This window comes from Dendrobates tinctorius, unplaced genomic scaffold (assembly GCF_039654945.1).
Source record: "Dendrobates tinctorius isolate UK_male_01 unplaced genomic scaffold, ASM3965494v1 ptg000174l, whole genome shotgun sequence".
Taxonomy (NCBI): domain Eukaryota; kingdom Metazoa; phylum Chordata; class Amphibia; order Anura; family Dendrobatidae; genus Dendrobates; species Dendrobates tinctorius.
The window spans coordinates 10,928,960-10,948,492 of record NW_027361841.1 but is presented as its reverse complement, the minus strand read 5'-3'; the positions used below and the strand labels follow the sequence as shown (position 1 = coordinate 10,948,492).

General features: G+C 43.0%; 1 protein-coding gene across 4 annotated transcripts in view; it reads right to left on the bottom strand.

Annotated features, from left to right (window-relative positions):
• SEMA3E (semaphorin 3E) overlaps positions 1 to 19,533 on the bottom strand; it is a 379,235-nt gene that overhangs the window by 77,596 nt on the left and 282,106 nt on the right. For all 4 annotated transcript variants that reach the window (XM_073551307.1, XM_073551308.1, XM_073551306.1 and 1 more), the window contains exons 6-9: positions 13,642 to 13,761; positions 12,328 to 12,467; positions 10,876 to 10,990; positions 3,127 to 3,196 (exon numbers count right to left, since the gene is read on the bottom strand). In XM_073551307.1, coding sequence (XP_073407408.1) covers positions 3,127 to 3,196; positions 10,876 to 10,990; positions 12,328 to 12,467; positions 13,642 to 13,761 — 445 coding nt within the window. The remainder of the gene's footprint in view (positions 1 to 3,126; positions 3,197 to 10,875; positions 10,991 to 12,327; positions 12,468 to 13,641; positions 13,762 to 19,533) is intronic.

The following is a 19,533-nucleotide window of genomic DNA, read 5'->3' as shown; positions in this document are numbered from 1 at the left end:
AGAAGACAATAAGAAGATAGCAAAGAGTTTTCAAGTTGCTCTTTTCTTCATTCTAAATGTAATTAAGAAATGTCAGTTAACAGGAACAGTGGTACACAGGACTTTCGTGACGTCAGCAGTACATGATTAGACGGTCACGTGGTCTACCCAGGAGCAGTACGGAGTGCAGTAAGAGCCTATTTCCTACACATTTCAGAATATCACGGATTCCTTCATCTTGAAAGTCTTGTGTTCCAGGAAGCGTCTACTGCTTCATCGACATGTGTGCCTGCAGCTCCCGCATAGTGAGAGTCTGTTACCGGCTGGAACAGCGCTCTGCCATAGATGCCCCTAAAGCTGCCAATGGACTATCATGATTGATATAACAAGCTAAGTGCAATATTTACTCTACTTTATTCCTGTCTAAAGTATTGTGAGTTGAACAATCAATCAAAGTTATTTTTATATTGATGGACTAATCATAGACATTATTAGACAATTTTTTTACTAAGTTCTTGCTATATTTATTCATTCAGCTTTATTCTTCGACTTCTCTAATCGAAGAAAGTTGACTATTTCTTGGCTGTGCTAATTCATTCCCTACATGATATTCGATCTTCTTAAAAGGTACCTATTTATGCCTTGTATGTGTCTATTTGTAAGAACATAACTGACTCAGAAAAAAGACATCAACAAACTGGAGCAAGTTCAGAAAAGAGCGACCAGAATGGTGACCGGTCTGCAAACCCTGTCTTATGAGGAAAGGTTGCAGGATTTGGGAATGTTTAGTTTGCAAAAGAGAAGACTGAGAGGAGACTTAATAGCTGTCTACAAATATCTAAAGGGCTGTCACATTGTAGAAGTATCAACTTTATTCTCATTTGCACAAGGAAAGACTAGAAGCAATGGGATGAAACTGAATGGGAGGAGACACAGATTAGATATTAGAAAAAACTTTTTGACAGTTAGAGTGATCAATGAGTGGAACAGGCTGCCACGAGAAGTGGTGAGTTCTCCTTCAATGGAAGTCTTCAAACAGAGGCTGGACAGACATCTGACTGGGATGATTTAGCGAATCCTGCTTTGAGCAGGGGGTTGGACCAGATGGCCCAGGAGGTCCCTTCAAACTCTACGATTCTATGATTCAGCATTAATATATAAATTGTTAACTGAATTATTAATCAGAATTGGCACTTTATATTTACAGTGCAGGTATATTTAATATTCTATTTTAATCTCTATATCCTTAAGTGGTTTGGATTTTTACTTGCAGCAAATCCTAAGTGCCATCACTAGCGCTGCTATTTCCATCTCCTTGTATATCTATAATTGGTTGGCATATTTTGACTATATTTAATGTGTTTATATTTGCTAAACACATTTATTAGGCTTTATTGGTACTTATTGCTAAGGCAAGTGGCTCAGGTAGTGCAGCTCATCCAGGATGGCACATCAATGCGAGATGTGGCAAGGTTTGCTGTGTCTGTCAGCGTAGTGTCCAGAGGCTGGAGGCGCTACCAAGAGACAGGCCAGTACACCAGGAGATGTGGAGGGGGCCATAGGAGGGCAACTACCCAGCAGCAGGACCACTACCTCTGCCTTTTTGCAAAGATGAACAGTAGGAGCACTGCCAGAGATCTGCAAAATGACCTCCAGCAGGCCACAAATGTGCATGTGTCTGCACAAACGGTTAGAAACTGACTCCATGAGGATGGTCTGAGGGCCTGACGTCCACAGATGGGGGTTGTGCTAACAGCCCAACACCGTGCAGGATGCTTGGCATTTGCCACAGAACACCAGGATTAGCAAATTCGTCACTGGCACCCTGTGCTCTTCACAGATGAAAGCAGGTTCACAATGAGCATGTGACAGATGTGACAGAGTCTGGAAATGCCATGGAGAGCGATCTGCTGCCTACAACATCCTTCAGCATGACCAGTTTGGCAGTGGGTAAGTAATGGTGTGGGGTGGCACGTCTTTGGAAGGCTGCATGGTGTTGGGCTGTGAGAACAACCCCCGTCTGTGGACATCAGGCACTCAGACCATCCTCATGGAGTCAGTTTCTAACCATTTGTGCAGACACATGCACATTTGTGGCCTGCTGGAGGTCATTTTGCAGGGTTTTGGCAGTGCTCCTCCTGTTGCTCCTTGCACAAAGGCAGAGGTAGCGGTCCTGCTGCTGGGTTGTTGCCCTCCTATGGCCCCCTCCACATCTCCTGGTGTACTGGCTTGTCTCCTGGTAGCGCCTCCAGCCTCTGGGCACTGCGCTGACAGACACAGCAAACCTTGCCACAGCTCGCATTGATGTGCCATCCTGGATGAACTGCACTATGTGTGCCACTTGTGTGGGTTGTCGTGTCCGTCTCATGCTACCACGAGTGTGAAAGCAAAAACAAGATTCAAAATTGACCAAAACATAAGCCATAAAGCATTGATACTGAGATGTCATCTGTGGTCCCCACCTGCAGAACCACTCCTTTATTGATGGTGTCCTGATAATTGCCAATAATTTCCATCTGTTGTCTATTCTATTTGAACAACAACATGTGAAATTGATTGTCAATCAGTGTTGCTTCCTAAGTGGACAGTTTGATTTCACAGAAGTTTGATTTACTTTTATATTCTGTTGTTTAAGTGTTCCCTTTATTTTTTTGAGCAGTGTATATATATAGTGGTGTGAAAAAGTGTTTGCCCCCTTCCTGATTCCATTTCTTTTAATAACATGACTTTAGAAATCTCTTTTTCTTGAGCTTTTGTAATTTAAATTCTAGCATTTACTTGACATATATTTTTACCTGACTTTTGCACTTTAGGTTTATGCATTGCCTGCTCTGAGGCATTGTTTTAGCATTGTCTTTTGACTATTTTTATATCAATAAAGGTAATTCAATGTTTTGAATTGGTCCCTCTCTTAGATTTTTTTCCTCTTTTTTGGTGTTAATGCTATCTGCTTGTGCTTTGGGAATTATGTTTATTACCCTTGGTAAAAAATTTTTGGTGATTTGTATGAAATAATAAACATACATTACTTTCAATGTAGTAAAACATCTAAAAAACAGATTTAATATTTTTAAAAATACACCAGTAGATTTCATGTTGGCAATGGGATACATTAGTTTCTTGCTATTTTCTTTTTATAATGCTCACCTTGTGGTGCTGAATAGCGCAAAAATCTCTGGATTCTTTGCATCTCTGGTGTGCATTAGGAATACATCCTCTATATTAGACAAAAACATGCAAATTACTATGTCATCCAATGAATTTAACATCCAATTTTAAGAATAATCAGCAAATCTTTTGATTTCTTGCTTGACAGTAAATAAAATAAAGTGAAACTGTCACCGCTCTTGAATTTTCTGTTTTAGTAAATACTTGCATTCTGGATGAAAGAACAATTCTGTAATGGGTTTTGTTATAACTCTGAATAGTTTTTTTTTCCTCTGTTATTGCTACTAGAAATGTGTGAATTAATTTACAACTGAATATTACTACTCACATTATCCTATCAATGCTGCCAAGTTGTCAATTAATTGAAAAATGTGTAGAAAGAATAAAAAAGAAAAAAAAATAATGACATTGAAAAAAACACGTAATTTCCTGGAAAATGCATATATTTACTAAAACAGATGTGGGGCATATTTATTAGTGTTATACTGTCTAATCCGGAAACAGTGCAAAATTCAAATATTCACAAAATGCATAATTTATCATGTTTGATAAATCTGTCTACTTTTAAGACTTACTAGTCTAAAGGTACTGTCACACTAAGCGATATCGCTAGCAATATCGCTATAACTTGTGTTATAGCGATATTGCTAGCGACATCGCTGTGTCTGATACTTACCTATGACCCGCTCCCCCGCTGGTTATCGCTGATAGCGCGAGAACGTTCAGGACCGCTTCTCGTCGTCAGCTTCCTGCGGCGCTTCCTGTGGAGAGACGAGCGACGCGTGAACGCGGGCGGGAGGACGTCAGGATCGCCTAGTGTGACAGTTAAGTAGCGACCCCCGTCCCCAGCGATGTCGCTGGTGAGATCTCCCTCCCCTGTGTGGCAGCTCACTAGCGACGTACCAGCGATCCTAACCGCGTCATATCGCTGGTCGGGATCGCTGGTACATCGCTAAGTGTGACAGTACCTTAAGTTTATCACCCATTAATTGACATAGTTTGTGACAAAAATAGATGCCAACATTTTAGTGCATAAGGTCACACACTAGGTCATACTGGTGTTACAATAACCATAAACTTTTCAGCAGAGACCTTCTTATATAAATCTTATAAAGTCTCTAAAAACACATATTAAATATATTGCAAATCATAAAAGAAATATTATTCCAGAATTATGCTTCATTTAGCTTTAAAAACAAGTCTCATTATCTTTTTTCCTTTGAAATGAATATACCATATTTTTTGCACTATTAGACGCATTTTTTTCGGACGATAAGACGCACTTTTTTCCTGAGATCTTGTCTCCCGAGATCGTGGGACGAGATCTCATTGCCAAGATCTCAATCTGAGCATATCCTGCCCCCAGCGGCCATTTTCCCAGAGGTCACCGCATTGCAGCAATGGATATGCGGGGCCTCTGTGCTTTCACAACATGCCGTAGAGCCACCCGTACCACAGAGTGCCACTGCTGCACCTGCCACACCAGCCACACCAGCCTGGGATGGGATTTCCCAGAGGCCAACGCATCGCAGCAATGGCTATACAGGGCCTGCGGGCATTCACAAGATGCCGGTAGAGCCCCGAGCACCACCGCCGCTGATCCTGCCGCACCTTCCTGGGAAAAGATCTCCCAGAGGTCACTGCACCTGCTGCACCAGCCTGGAATGGGAGTCATATCGCCGGACCACCTAACATATCCTGTGACCCCGCTCCACCAGCTCTGCTGATCCCCCGGGTAAGCTGAATTTGGACTATAAGATGGACCCCTATTTGACATGTTAATTTTTTTCCCTATTTTCCTTTTGAAAATTTCTGGTGCGTCTTATGGTTTGGTGCATCTTATCTGAAAAATATGGTAATCTTTCAGTCCTTTAGAAAACCCACTATCAGACAATCTAGTCACAATTTCTGTTAAAAAAAATGTTGTTTCTAGCTCATAAGTACTCAGTTCAAATTCCTTCAATACATGAACAATGCACAGAATGGGAAGAAATCAACTCATACAATGGTCTACATGTCTATATTAGGGATTCTGGTTTTAATTGGACCCAAATTTTGAGGTATCTTACCCTAAATATTATAATCATAATTTGCCTAAAAGGCAACTAAACCCTAACTAAAGGTTAACATAAAACATAAGTTTTAATTAAACTATTAAAGAATTATTAGATTAAAATCTGCTAAGTGGGTAATAGGATGACAATTTGGTTATCTCCAAAATCCTAAATATCATTCATTCCATAGAGTTGGTGCGGCCGCTACCACTACTCTCATTAGGAGTTTATATGCACTCCCCTAACTAGCTAATAAAAAACAACACCTATACCTCCCCAACATGTTTTGCCAGACTTGCTGGCTTCATCAGGGTTAGAGGTTTACCTTAAATATGACACCTACCTAAGTCACAGAGGTTGGCACCCTAAAATTACAGAAGAGGCGCCCCCACTCCTCATCAGCTATCCCTGGTAAACTCTGTTTGGAGCTGCTCTTGCTCTAAAGACTATTGGATCAATGGATGTAGATCCAAGATGGGTAATCAAGGAAAGCAATCATTCCATTACTGTCATTAGTGTTTCAGGGGTCTAAAACCATTGATCTTCCTGCTACTAGTCCCATTGTGTGGATCAGGATAGTAGATCCAGTGGAGCGGTCACTACAGGGGGTCTCAAATGCAGTCCCAGGTGACTGATTCAGCTTAAGGAAAATACCTCCACCAATGCACAGTTAGCTTTGGGGAGGAGGGTGTAAATGCTTCTGCCCATTCAGGGGGCTGATCCCAGGGAGGGAGATCAATAAGCCAGTTGTTTAGTGAGAGTGTTGATGCAGTGACGCCCAGGGGTGAGGATCTGTTGGTGAGGCCCTGGTGCCCCTGCATGGATGGCCTATGGAGATTGCAGATCGGTTGCCAACTGCACCTTGATACACATGCCACAGTCATGAGATCTATCATCTGGATGTAAGGAATTGTCTTAAGGACTGTTGTTGGAGAGAGAGACATGTGCTACATTCGTGATTTGGAGCATGGACTGTGACTACAGACTATACTGGTGGGAGATTGAAAAGCTGTGGGACAATTAAAAGTTGGGAGACAGTGAGTTTCGTTTGGTACGGAGCAGTGGAACTTTTGGCCCCAGGATGGTATTTGGTGCACTGTAAGTCTATGGATGTAAGGAATAAAAAATAGTTGCATTGTTAACCTGCCTAAGTGATTATCACAACCCACAACCCCAGATCTTCATTAACTCTAACCTATCTAAAAGTAGGTCACATTAATCCACAGATACATCAAATTCATACAAAAAAAAAATCAAAATAAATCCTGATATCCGTGGCTTAGGTTGGTTAGTTGATTCCTTCCCCATTCTGTGCATTAATCACGAGTTGAAGGAATTTGTACTGAACATTTTATGTAGACTATTCTGCATTGTGTGTGGTTATTTGAAGGTATTTTTTAATACATATCTAATAAAAAATAGTTTTTATGAGAATTTATGTAATTAGTGTTGATGTCCTCATAATAGATCACAAGTGTAAGATATATGGGTTTGCAATATGTAACAATAAAAAATGAATCTTTAGGCCTACATATGCTGCTTACTTTAAATCTGTTGTGTTTCAGAGTAGTAGTGTTGTCTATGAGATTTTAAAAAATCTGCACACTGTGGGAAACATCCACAATTTAAAATGTCTAGTGCTTTATAATTGAGATATGCAACTTGTCAATTTATACTGAAGATCTTAATATGAATTTTACCCTCTGCAATGGAAAAGAGTGAAATGTGCCACTTATACGCCATTTACATAGCAATATTTGTACTGCTATTTACCACTGTGAATTTTGCAGTGGCTTTCATGCTATTGAAGGTTCACAGCTAAAATGCCTCATGTGAACATTCCCTTTGTGTCCTTTAAAATCTATACAAGGATTGGGCTTTAAAAGCTGCATAAAAAACCTTTACAAAACATGTTTTGTGTATGTATGCTAGCACCCAAAGTGTTTTTTATAGCAAGTCTACTGCAAATACACTAAGAAATTAACAAACCAAGTGACTGCATCATAAATCCATCTAAGGCTTGGTTCACATATGGATGGACCAGCCACATGGATTTCATCCATCCTTTAACAAAAAAAAAGCTGGATGGAAATTAATGGATGAACTGAAACCATTGTCGCAATGTTTAATCATTTCCATTGTTCCAGTCCATCAGTTTTTACTGGTGTCGAATATATGTTGGTGCCAGTCTGGTGGCCGAATTACAATACTTCACGCAATGTTTCAATATGTCTCTGGACCAGCGCCTGGCAAAAATGCCAAAAGAATCTTATGGAATCTTTTGCAAACAGTTATACCATCATTTCTGATTTTTTGAGTTGAAGAAGAATAAAAAACTGAGTCTGATGTAATATATATACAGAATGTCAACCCAGTCGAAGATAAACCTAAACAATTTCTTGTCACAGAATTCACCAAAATCTTACAAGATGAAAATACAAAATGCATAGAAATTAATGACACTCCTAGTTATTTCAGGCTGGGTCCATATCAGTTGTGTGAGATTCTGTTTATTAAGACTTAAGCTAAAACTGATTGAAAAATGTATCAGTTGTTATCGGAAAAGTATCAACCACTGAGGACTCTCAATTCTAAAAATTCTTCAGTTATTATCAGGATTTTTTGCAGCTTTTCCCATTTTTCTCATGCACCGGTCCAGGGCTGGATAATAACAGCATCAACCATTGTGATCCTGACCCTTAGACTGGAAGCTGGATCTGATCAGCTAAAAAATGATGTGCCATACAGGTGGAAACAATCCACTTATAAACAATGTTATGAGTTATTTCAATGTTACTTCAATGTCAGTTATACGTGCAAACAGCCTAAAAGTTTTTAGGCTATGTGATGCAGTAACCTCGGTTAAAGCTAGGGGATGTTGTATATGCTACTCAGAATGTGCATGTGGGCGTATGTCTGAATGCCCATGATAAAGCCTGTATGTGTCTGCCTGTATGTAATAGGACTTGTAGTGAGGTCATAACCATGTGACCTATTCTCGAGGCACCTAGTGTGTGACAAATGTTCATCTCCACTAGTTTGAACAGAGGAGAGGGTATGTGGTGCAGTAACCTCTGTTAAAGCAAGGGGGTGCTGTATATGCTACTCAGAATATGCATGTTGGCATATGTCTGAGTGCCCATGATAAAGCCTGTATGTGTCTGGCTGTATGTAATAGGACCTGTAGTGAGGTCATGACCATGTGATCCATACCTCACTTGTGGGTGTGGACATGTACCATATAGTGTGACTGAGGTCTGGTCACATTGGTTGTGTGTTTTGATCCTGAATGGTCAGAGTGCAAGGTCCTGGAAGGCCTGTGTGTGTTGGAAGTGTCTGGGACTGAACTTCCTGGAGAGCACATGGAGAGGCCCGGACCTGGTAGAGTCTGTGACGGCTCTGTGTAGGGAAGCTACTGCCCGGCTGTGGCTCTGCAACTGTAGATGGCCTAGTGAGCAAGGCACTGTCTGGAACAGTGATCCCAGTGTGGCCGCTTCTCTGATAACCCGTGAGAGATAAACTGTGAGTAACACTGATCGGGGTCAGTAAGAGACTTTGTATGCTTTTCATGGTAACGCTGCATGCGTGCTGGACATGAAACAGCCTGTGTGCCCACTGGCCTGAGAGAGCAAAGCTCTACTATGGACATTAAGAATTTGTCTGTCTGATGTAAGACTGTTTGCCTTGTGTTCCTGTGACATTGGTTTAAGAAGGAAATAAACCACACAGACTGTTACTTTAAGCAAAAGTGATCCTGTGTGCCTCAATATCGCCGCCAAGCGAGTTAATCCCCGTCCACTCATTTGGTGGATCTCTACAGCTTTTAACCCTTTGTAACATAATTTAGGTGTCAAAAATGGAAGCTGGAACATTTAGGTGGACTGTGCTGTGGGAATGCCAGTCCTTGGGATTCCAAAACATTTTTTATTAATACCAATGCATTTCTGTGCTCGACCAGCACCTTGCTCAGGTTATAAAAAACAAGTCATTTGTTTTTTATATCTTGAGAAAGGTGCTGATCCAACACAGAAATGCATTGGTATTAATAAAAAATATTTTGGAATCCCTAGAACCCGCATTACCCCAGCACAGCCCGAGTAAAGGTGCCAGCTTCCATTTTTTGCTTATGCTTCTGGAAGAACCTTTTCCTCCAGCCATGGGGCAGGACCAGTGGCTTTCCACGCTTTTATAGGTGTTGAGTTGAGTGCTACCATGGAATGCTATCAGTATTGCCCTATTTTGTGCACGTGGATCGCCCGCCAGGGCCGTGGGGTACTCGGTACCGGGCCCATTGATTTCAATGGGAGATGTCACAGTGGCGGTGACCCGGTCCGTGGCCCTGGACGTCCATGTAAAAGGAATAGAGTGGCTGATGATTAAAGTTTATAAGTGGATGATTCGTGATGCCACCTGTGGTGTTCGGCAATGAAGATGTTAAGCCGACGCTGAAGACAGATCCTCTGGGACAGATGGTGTGGTGCAGCAATGATGTTGTGGCTCTCCACAGGTAGGGCTGTAGTCCCAGGGCAGTGTAGATGGAGAGGTAGTGAGGAGAGGAGAACGGTGTAGTGTTAAGCACAGAGATGTAGCAGTGCTGAGTGGGTTGGCGCAGGAATAAGCGGAGGACACCAGGGCATGTAGTTCCAAAGCTTTACTCACAGTCTGTTGAGCATACTGGTACCCGCATCTGTGCCTTGTCCTCCAGGTCAGGGGCTCAGCCAACCTCCAGGCAAGATGAAGTACTGCGTTCCAACACTCTGCCAACATATATGCCTTCTCTGAACGTCTCCTTTCTAGCGCTTGTAATGAAGTACTTGTGGTTGTGTGTTAAACTCAAGCTCCTCCTGTAAGATGTTCCTTTGAACGCTACTTGTAAGGCAGACAGCTGTAGCCTGCTTCAGGGACTCCTTGCTACCAAGTCCCGGCTCACTCACGTTGCTGTTGTGCCCCCAAGTCTTGTGTGGGAATAAAGTGGTGACAACTTCTATTCCTCCGGTGTCTGCTGCAGGACCATTAGTATCCATACAACCTCGGAGACCGAACCCCGGCCATGCGCATAGAACTTGAGGAAGGGTTCCATGCCGACCCTAGTCCTTAGTTCTCTTCTTCTCCTTATGTTCCGTACAAATCTTTCTTCCTTATGGAGAATCAGGCTTTCTATATCTCTTTCCAGAGCCAGCAGCTCCAGGTCACAGGAGACTGCTGCAGCACCTCCCTCCATCCATCCCACTCAGGGGATCTTCTCTCACAGACTGACCTAGTCCTAATAATCTCCCGCTCTCTTGTGCTACTACGCTCCACCCACCTCCCAGCACTCTTCGTGTTCCAATAAGGGAGCCACCAAAGGTGCTTTGCTACGCTACTATGTTGTGTGGGATGCAGGTGTTGGAGTGTGGTCAGGTGTCTCCACCTTACCTGGATGGTGGGGCACCACACCTCAGGAGGAGGTGCAGCACCTCTGTGGTGACTGAACCACACATGCTTCTGTCCCTCCCTAGAGATTATCAATAATATTTATGTAGCATATATTATTTAGCCACTCAGCGCAATGCTAATTGGTAAATTCTATTTCTTCCATTTAGCTCTCTATGCTGCTATATGTGTGCACATTTTTCATGGTGGCAAAAGGCAAAATAGAAATGAACTAGAAAAACAACAAACAAGCAAACCTTACCAAGCTCATCAAAATGTGTGTCAATTCCATTAGGACCAGGTACAGAACAAGTGAGTCTGGCTTTAAGAAATGTGGTCCACTTATTTATCATCATTCTTTGTCCTCCAACATCATTCTAGGATAAAAAATTAATTACAGTACAATATATTATTTTTTCTACACCCACAGAAATTAGCTTGACAGTAAAATCTCCCCTCCAAAATTCATAAAAATAAAGAGAATCCACCTTCCAAACTATTTATATGTATGTAGCTCTTTTAAAGACAAATCTAAAAATACCTTTAAATGGAAAATCCAGTCCTCCATTAGTGTTTGAATCGATAAGCAAATAAGGCTAAAGTGATTTGGAGTTTGGAAGCTCTTCCTAAACCTCTGCGCTCCCCAGATCGGCAAGCATCCCATCACCGCCACATTCTGCTTGTCTGACAGCTCCTTTGCTTGAAATGGCACAGCAAAAGAGCTGTAAGTCAAGCAGCAGAAGGCAGCATTGAGAGAAGAGTTGAGTTGGGGGAGAGCTCAGGAAATGCTTTGGCTCACTGAAAGCACTTCAGCCTCATTTGCATATTGATTAAAACACTGATTTCTCAGTAGCAGAGGAAAGGACTGGCACAGGGTTGCCAACCATCCAGAAATTCCAGGACAGTCTGTAAAAATAGGTCACTTTTTTGCATGTCCATAAGAAAAAATTATTGTGCCCATGATTTTTTTGAAGCTGAAGAAACATATACAGATTATTTTTACTGTTTTCAAAATCATTTTACAGTTTACACTGAATGCAGCTGATGTCTTCCATCCAGAATTATGGGCTGTAGTCATGTATAACTTCGAATCATTATGATTTAAAATGGTTTTTCTATGCGTCCGTAAAAATATTGTCTGTCCGTGATTTTTTGAAAAGCTGTCCATAAAAATTAAAAAGACCTCTAGGCAACCCTGGAATGGCTGGGTAAAGATATTGCTGGACTTGCTACGTGTATTTATGTATAGTTTTTTTTTTGGGGGGGTGAAATCAGTGTGACCGATTCCTTTCAAGAAATCTTTTGTAACTTGAAAATTCAAGTAAAAATGGAGATACTGTATATATTTTTATAAATACATATGAGAAGATCATATCATCCTGGTTCATAATTGATTTGTGAAATGGCATTCTTTTAAGTACATTTTTGACTAAATGTGATGTCAGGTTTGTAGTAAGAGATATCTCTGCACAGTGCCGGAGGGCTTGAGCACTGTTTAATACCCTTTCTAAAAATTTGTGGTGATTGTAGATCCCAATCTTCACCAATGTAATGATCTTACATATATCTCTAACACAGTATATAACTTTTTGAAGGGGATTTTCACTTTAGAAAGTATAGCACATTCCAAAAATAGGATTCAGTAAAATATGTATTATTATAAAAAAAAATGTATATTATAATATACGGTACTTACGGTAAGTAATTCACTTACCGCACAGACTCGTCCTACTCGAGAATAAAGTGCTTGAACTCCATCTCCTTCTATTTCCTTTTCAGTGTAGAAGAAATAGATTTTATTGTCATCCTTGTCTTCATTGTCCGGAATCATGTAGGAACCTACAAATTTTGGCTCTTAATAAAACCACAAAAATAAACAGTGATTTATAGTTTTCTTCTCTTTATGGTTGATTTGTATTGATTTTTATATTAATCATAAACTGAGTATAACCACCTATAGTTAAAGAGAGTTGTTATATATTGAATCCAAGTATAGAGTGCTATACTTGTCTTCAGTGGCGTAACTAGTGTTTAAAGGGCCACAATGCAACATTTGGACTTTGGCTTCCAACTGCTTGTTGGTCAGATATATGGGCTCTTGTTGTATTGTAGATCCTATAAAGACATACATGTTTGCCCCCAAGTAATAATGTCCCCATGCTTTCCTTTTCCTGTAATAATGTCCCCCATCCTGGTCCCTTTATCTAATAGTGTCCTCCATCCTGGGCCCCTTTCTGTAATAATGTCCTCTATCTTGGCCCCTTTATTTAATAATGTCTGCTATCCTGGACCCCTTCCTAGCATAATATCCCCCATTCTTGGCCTCTTCTTATAATAATGTCCAACATCCTGGCCCCTTTAATAATGTCCCCCATCCTGGACCCCTTCCTATAATAATGCTCCCCATCCTTGGACCTTAACTATAATAATGTCCATCATATAACAATGTACTCTATCCTGGGCGCTTTAATGCCATAATGTCCCCTATCCTTGGCCCCTTTCTGTAATAATGTCCTCCACTATTCTTCAACAAATTCTTATTTTCCTCTACTCCCTTCATGTGCAGCATCCTCTAACATAGCTAGCACCCTGAGAGGCCGGAAGCTGACTCCGGCGTACCAGCCATACATTGAATATAACGTCACTCTCATGGTCAAGCCATCTTTAGCTACCGACCTCTGGCCGGCAGCATATATTACGGTGGAGGAAGCCAGCGGGTCTCTGTGCCACAATAAATTCCAGCCAAATGTGCATCTGAGGATGCACATCAAGGGGAAATAGACGCTGGAGTCAACAGACCCCATTCCCGCATGGGATTGATCTTGGTGGCACCCTGTTTGACTGCAATTATTATGCCCCTGCTCATCTTTTCAGGTCAATGAGAGCCTTGGATTACCTAAGATTTTTGTGGCAAATAAATTAGCTGTGAATCAAATTTCTTGTCAAAATTTGGCAAATCCATTAAATTTTCATTTAAAAAGATTTTCTCATCTCCAATACCAAACAGGTCTTAGTTTATATAATTCACCTTTTAAGATGCGATCATCATCATGTTCTGTTCTTATATATGATAGGTGTCCCATGCTCCTGAATAAAGTTGCATCTCTTCCCCAGAAGTCATTGTGAAGCCCAACAAATAACTCACCACCTACAGTAAAACAAAGTGTTAACAGACAATTTCATATTTATACTGTATATTCTACACATCACTATAGATATTATAATGTTTATTTGAACATCCAGTAGATCTACCTGTTCCATATGGTACATGATATGGAGAGAGTAAATGTGATAATACTTAGCAGCACCACTTTTATTGTGTCAGTGATACTTATGTTGCTCAAAAGGAATGGATATTGTACACTTAAGGGTGATAAGGCATCTCACCTCTTGACAAGCTAAGAAGGGATAACTGAGGGTCACTGGTTTATAATGTTGTTTGCTCAATGAATAGTAAATTTCCTAATATGGATATATATATACATATATATTTACAGTGGATACGTAAAGTATTCAGACCCCTTTACATTTTTCACTCTTTGTTTCATTGCAGCCATTTGGTAAATTCAAAAAAGTTCCTTTTTTTCTCATTAATGTACACTCTGCACCCCATCTTGACTGAAAAAAAATCAGAAATGTAAAAATTTTTGCAAATTTATTAGAAAAGAAAAACTTGATATATCACATGTTCGTAAGTATTCAAACCCTTTACTCAGTATTGAGTAGAAGCACTCTTTTGAGCTAGTACAGCCATGAGTCTTCTTGGGAATGAAGCAACAAGTTCTTCACACCTGGATTTGGGCATCCTCTTCCATTCTTCCTTGCAGATTAGGTTGGATGGTGAACGTTGGTGGACAGCCATTTTCAGGTCTCTCCAGAGATGCTAAATTGGATTTAGGTCAGGGCTCTGGATGGGCCAGTCAAGAATGGTCACATAGTTGTTCCGAAGCTACTCCTTTCTTATTTTAGCTGTGTGTTTAGAGTCATTGTCTTGTGGGAAGGTGAATCTTCAGCCAAGTTTGAGGTCCAGAGCACTCTGGAAGAGGTTTTCATCCAGAATATCTCTGTACTTGCCGCATTCATGTTTCTTTCAATGGCAAGCAGTCATCCTGTCACTGCAGCTGAAAAACACCCCCATAGTATGATGTTTCACTGTTGAGATTGTATTAGGCAGGTGATGAACAGTGCCTGGTTTTCTCCACAAATACCGCTTAGAATTATCACCAAAAAGTTCTATCTTCATCTCATCAGACCAGAGAATCTTATTTCTCATAGATTATGGCCCGATGCTATCGCATCGGGAGGATGCGATAGCATCACACCTCTTGCCATGTTAACCCTCAACACACACACTCCTCAACACAAACTCCTCTCACCTTTCACCATCTCCACTCACTCTTTCACTCCACATACGACCCCTTCTCTCACTCCGTCTCTCATACTCACGCCGTCATCGCCGCTGCTCCACGATCCCCGACATCTTCTTCCGCCGGCGCCATCCTGGATCCAGACGTTGTCCACGCCGGCGACATGTTCTTGCGGCGACGCCATCTTGAGTATCGTGAAATCCCGCGATAGTCAAGATAGCGTCGCCGGAAGAACATGTCGCCGGCGTGGACGACGTCAGGATCCAAAATGGCGTCGGCGAAATCTCGCGAGTGAGAGGAGTGTGTGTTGAGGCGGTGTGGTGTGCTGAGGGTTAACATGTGCGTGTGTGTGGTGACATCACCGGTTACAACTGGACGGAAGTTGTTACAACCGGAAGCTGCTTAGGGCATTTATTATTATAGATGATGAGGAAGAAGCCGTCTGTTGTTGGCAGTGATGGTGTGTAGAGGCTTCTTCAGCCAATGTAATAGATTTAGAGTTAGGGGACTCGTGTGTGAGACGACGGCGTCTATAAGCCTTAATCTTGTCAAGTCGATGCTGTTTTTCCTCAGGAGTCTCATTAGCACGGCGTTGTTTTTGTCGTAGTGCTAAAGCTGCTTTCCTTTCACTGGCATTGGCATACTGTGCATCGGTATTGAATGGTGGTATTGATAGGGCAGAAACAGATTGCTGATTAGTTATGTCAGTGAACGGCATATGGGATGAAGTGTAGCAGTAAATTGTTCCACATGCTGATGTGGAAGCATCCTGTTGTGAGTCTAATAATAATGATGAGGAAGAGGCCGTCTGTTGTCGGCGGTGACGGCGTGCAGAGGCTTCTTCAGCCAATCTTATGGATTTAGAGTTAGGGGATTCGTGTGTGAGGCGACGGCGTTTATAAGCCTTAATCTTCTCAAGGCGATGGTGTTTTTCCTCAGGAGTCTCATTAGCACGGCGTTGTTTTTGTCATAGTGCTAAAGCTGCTTTCCTTTCACTGGCATTGGCATACTTTTTGTTATGACTCATGTTGGCACAGGTAAAGGAGTCTATTTGGCAGTTATCTGGCAGTGAAGAAGGCGTCCTGGAGTATTGTAGAGTAAACAGATACTAATTGACCCTGTAATTGCCCAGCAGTAGTTATGAAGTGGTAGTGGCAAATTGGCCCTGTAGTTAGACACCGGCAGAAGAGCAAGGCAGCAGTAGTTATGGCGGTAGAGGCAAATTGGCCCTGTAATTAGACACCGGCAGAGGAGCAAGGCAGCAGTAGTTATGGCGGTAGAGGCAAATTGGCCCTGTAATTAGACACCGGCAGAGGAGCAAGGCAGCAGTAGTTATGGCGGTAGAGGCAAATTGGCCCTGTAATTAGACACAGGCAGTGAACAGTCAGAGGAGCAAGGCAGCAGTACTTATGGCGGTAGAGGCAAATTGGCCCTGTAATTAGACACCGGCAGAGGAGCAAGGCAGCAGTAGTTATGGCGGTATAGGCAAATTGGCCCTGTAATTAGACACCAGCAGAGGAGCAATGCAGCAGTAGTTATGGTGGTAGAGGCAAATTGATGCTGTAATTAGACACCGGCAGAGGAGCAAGGCAGCAGTAGTTATGGCGGTAGAGGCAAATTGATCCTGTAATTAGACACCAGCAGAGGAGCAAGGCAGCAGTAGTTATGGCGGTATTGGCAAATTGGCCCTGTAATTAGACACTAGCAGAGGAGCAATGCAGCAGTAGTTATGGCCGTAGAGGCAAATTGATCCTGTAATTAGACACCGGCAGAGGAGCAAGGCAGCAGTAGTTATGGCGGTAGAGGCAAATTAGCCCTGTAATTAGACACCGGCAGAGGAGCAAGGCAGCAGTAGTTATGGTGGTAGAGGCAAATTAGCCCTGTAATTAGACACCGGCAGAGGAGCAAGGCAGCAGTAGTTATGGCGGTATTGGCAAATTGGCCCTGTAATTAGACACCAGCAGAGGAGCAATGCAGCAGTAGTTATGGCGGTAGAGGCAAATTGATCCTGTAATTAGACACTGGCAGAGGAGCAAGGCAGCAGTAGTTATGACGGTAGAGGCAAATTGGCCCTGTAATTAGACACCGGCAGAGGAGCAAGGCAGCAGTAGTTATGGCGGTAGAGGCAAATTGATCCTGTAATTAGACACCGGCAGAGGAGCAATGCAGCAGTAGTTATGGCGGTAGAGGCAAATTAGCCCTGTAGTTAGACACCGGCAGAGGAGCAAGGCAGCAGTAGTTATGGCGGTATAGGCAAATTGGCCCTGTAATTAGACACCGGCAGAGGAGCAATGCAGCAGTAGTTATGGCGGTAGAGGCAAATTAGCCCTGTAATTAGACACCGGCAGAGGAGCAAGGCAGCAGTAGTTATGGCGGTATAGGCAAATTAGCCCTGTAATTAGACACCGGAAGAGGAGCAATGCAGCAGTAGTTATGGCGGTATAGGCAAATTGGCCCTGTAATTAGACACCGGCAGAGGAGCAAGGCAGCAGTAGTTATGGCAGTATAGGCAAATTAGCCCTGTAATTAGACACCGGCAGAGGAGCAAGGCAGCAGTAGTTATGGCGGTAGAGGCAAATTAGCCCTGTAATTAGACATCGGCAGAGGAGCAAGGCAGCAGTAGTTATGGCGGTAGAGGCAAATTAGCCCTGTAATTAGACACCGGCAGAGTAGCAAGGTAGCAATAGTTATGGCAGTATAGGCAAATTGGCCCTGTAATTAGACACCGTCAGTAAACAGGCATAGGACCAAGGCAGCAGTAGTTATGGTGGTACAGGCAATGCTAAGCGTCCGCACAGCAAGTCGGCGTGAGGTAAATGACGCAATTTCACGAATGCAAGATGGCGTCGGCGAAATCTCGCGAGATTTCGCCGATGTCGTTAAGGCTGTGTGCACATGCTGTGGATTAGGTGCGGATTCATCCGCGCGGATTTTGTAAAATCCGCAGGTGAAACCGCAGGTCAAAAGACCTGCGGTTTTACCTGCGGATTGCTCTGCGGTTTTGCCCTGCGGTTTTTCATCTCCTCAATAGAGGAGATGGCAAACCGCAGGAGAATCCGCAGAAAGAATTGACATGTCAATTCTTTCTGCGGATTGAAAACCGCAGATAATCCGCGCGGAAAATTCCGCACCGTCTGCACTGCGGTTTTTGATTCCCATAGGGAATCATGGTACTGTACACCGCAGCAAAAACTGCTGCGGGTCCGCAGCGGCCAAACCCGCTGCAGAACCGCAGCAAAATCTGCAGCGTGTGCACACAGCCTCACACCTCTTGCCATGTTAACCCTCAACACACCACACCGCCTCAACACACACTCCTCTCACCTTTCACCTCCACTCATGTCCACTCACTCTTTCACTCCACATACGTTCCTTTCTCTCACTCCGTTTCTCATACTCACACCGTCATCGTCGCTGCCCCAACATCTTCCTCCGCCGCCGCGATACAGGATCCAGACATTCTCCAGGCCGCCGACATGTTCTTGCGGGATGCCATCTTGGATTTCGTGAAGTCCCGCGATATTCAAGATGGCGTCGCCGCAACAACATGTCGCTGGCATGGGTGACATCGGGATCCAAAATGGCGTCGGCGTAATCTCGCGAGATTTCACCGACGCCATCTTTTTGGATCCCGATGTCGGCGGCCTGGAGAACGTCTGGATCCTGGATCGCGGCGGCGGAGGAAGATGTCGGGGCAGCGACGATGACGGTGTGAGTATGAGAAACGGAGTGAGAGAAAGGAACGTATGTGGAGTGAAAGAGTGAGTGGACATGAGTGGAGGTGAAAGGTGAGAGGAGTGTGTGTTGAGGCGGTGTGGTGTGTTGAGGGTTAACGTGCGTGTGTGTGTGGTGACGTCACCGGTTACTACTGGACGGAAGTTGTTACAACCGGAAGCTGGTTAGGGCATTTATTATTATAGATAGTCTGGGTGTCCTACATGTGTTTTTTAGCAAAATATATGCAGGCTTTCATGTATCTTGCACTGAGGAGAGGCTTCTGTCGGGCCACTAGTGGAGGGCTGCAATGATAGTTGACTTTGAGGAACTTTCTCCCATCTCCCTACTGCATCTCTGGAGCTCAGCCACAGTGATCTTGGGGTTCTTCTTTACCTCTTTCACCAAGGTTCTTCTCCCACAATTGCTCAGTTTGACTGGACAGCCAGATCTAGGAAGACAGTAGATATAGAAAATGGCCAGCACTCCACTCAACTAGTAAGATGAATATACGGTGCTAGTGAAAGGGAACCTATAGTCCCGTAAATATGAAGTCAATATAGAATCACTGCACACGTAAATTATGCTTTAGTGAGCTCTTTTATTTAATTAACGGTGATGAAGCGACAGCTGACGTTTCGGCCTAACAACGGCCTTTATCACATAGTTGCCCTTTTGAAGTAGAGTTTTGGTAGTGACCGGTTAATAGTATATCACTGCTAGGCAATATTTCAGAAAAATGCGGATTGTCCAATGTAGCTAATAGTCCAGGTGCCAGAGGAGCAGGAATCCTGTTGGTATGGCAAAAAAACATTGGTGGCGCAGTGGGGGATGCAGGC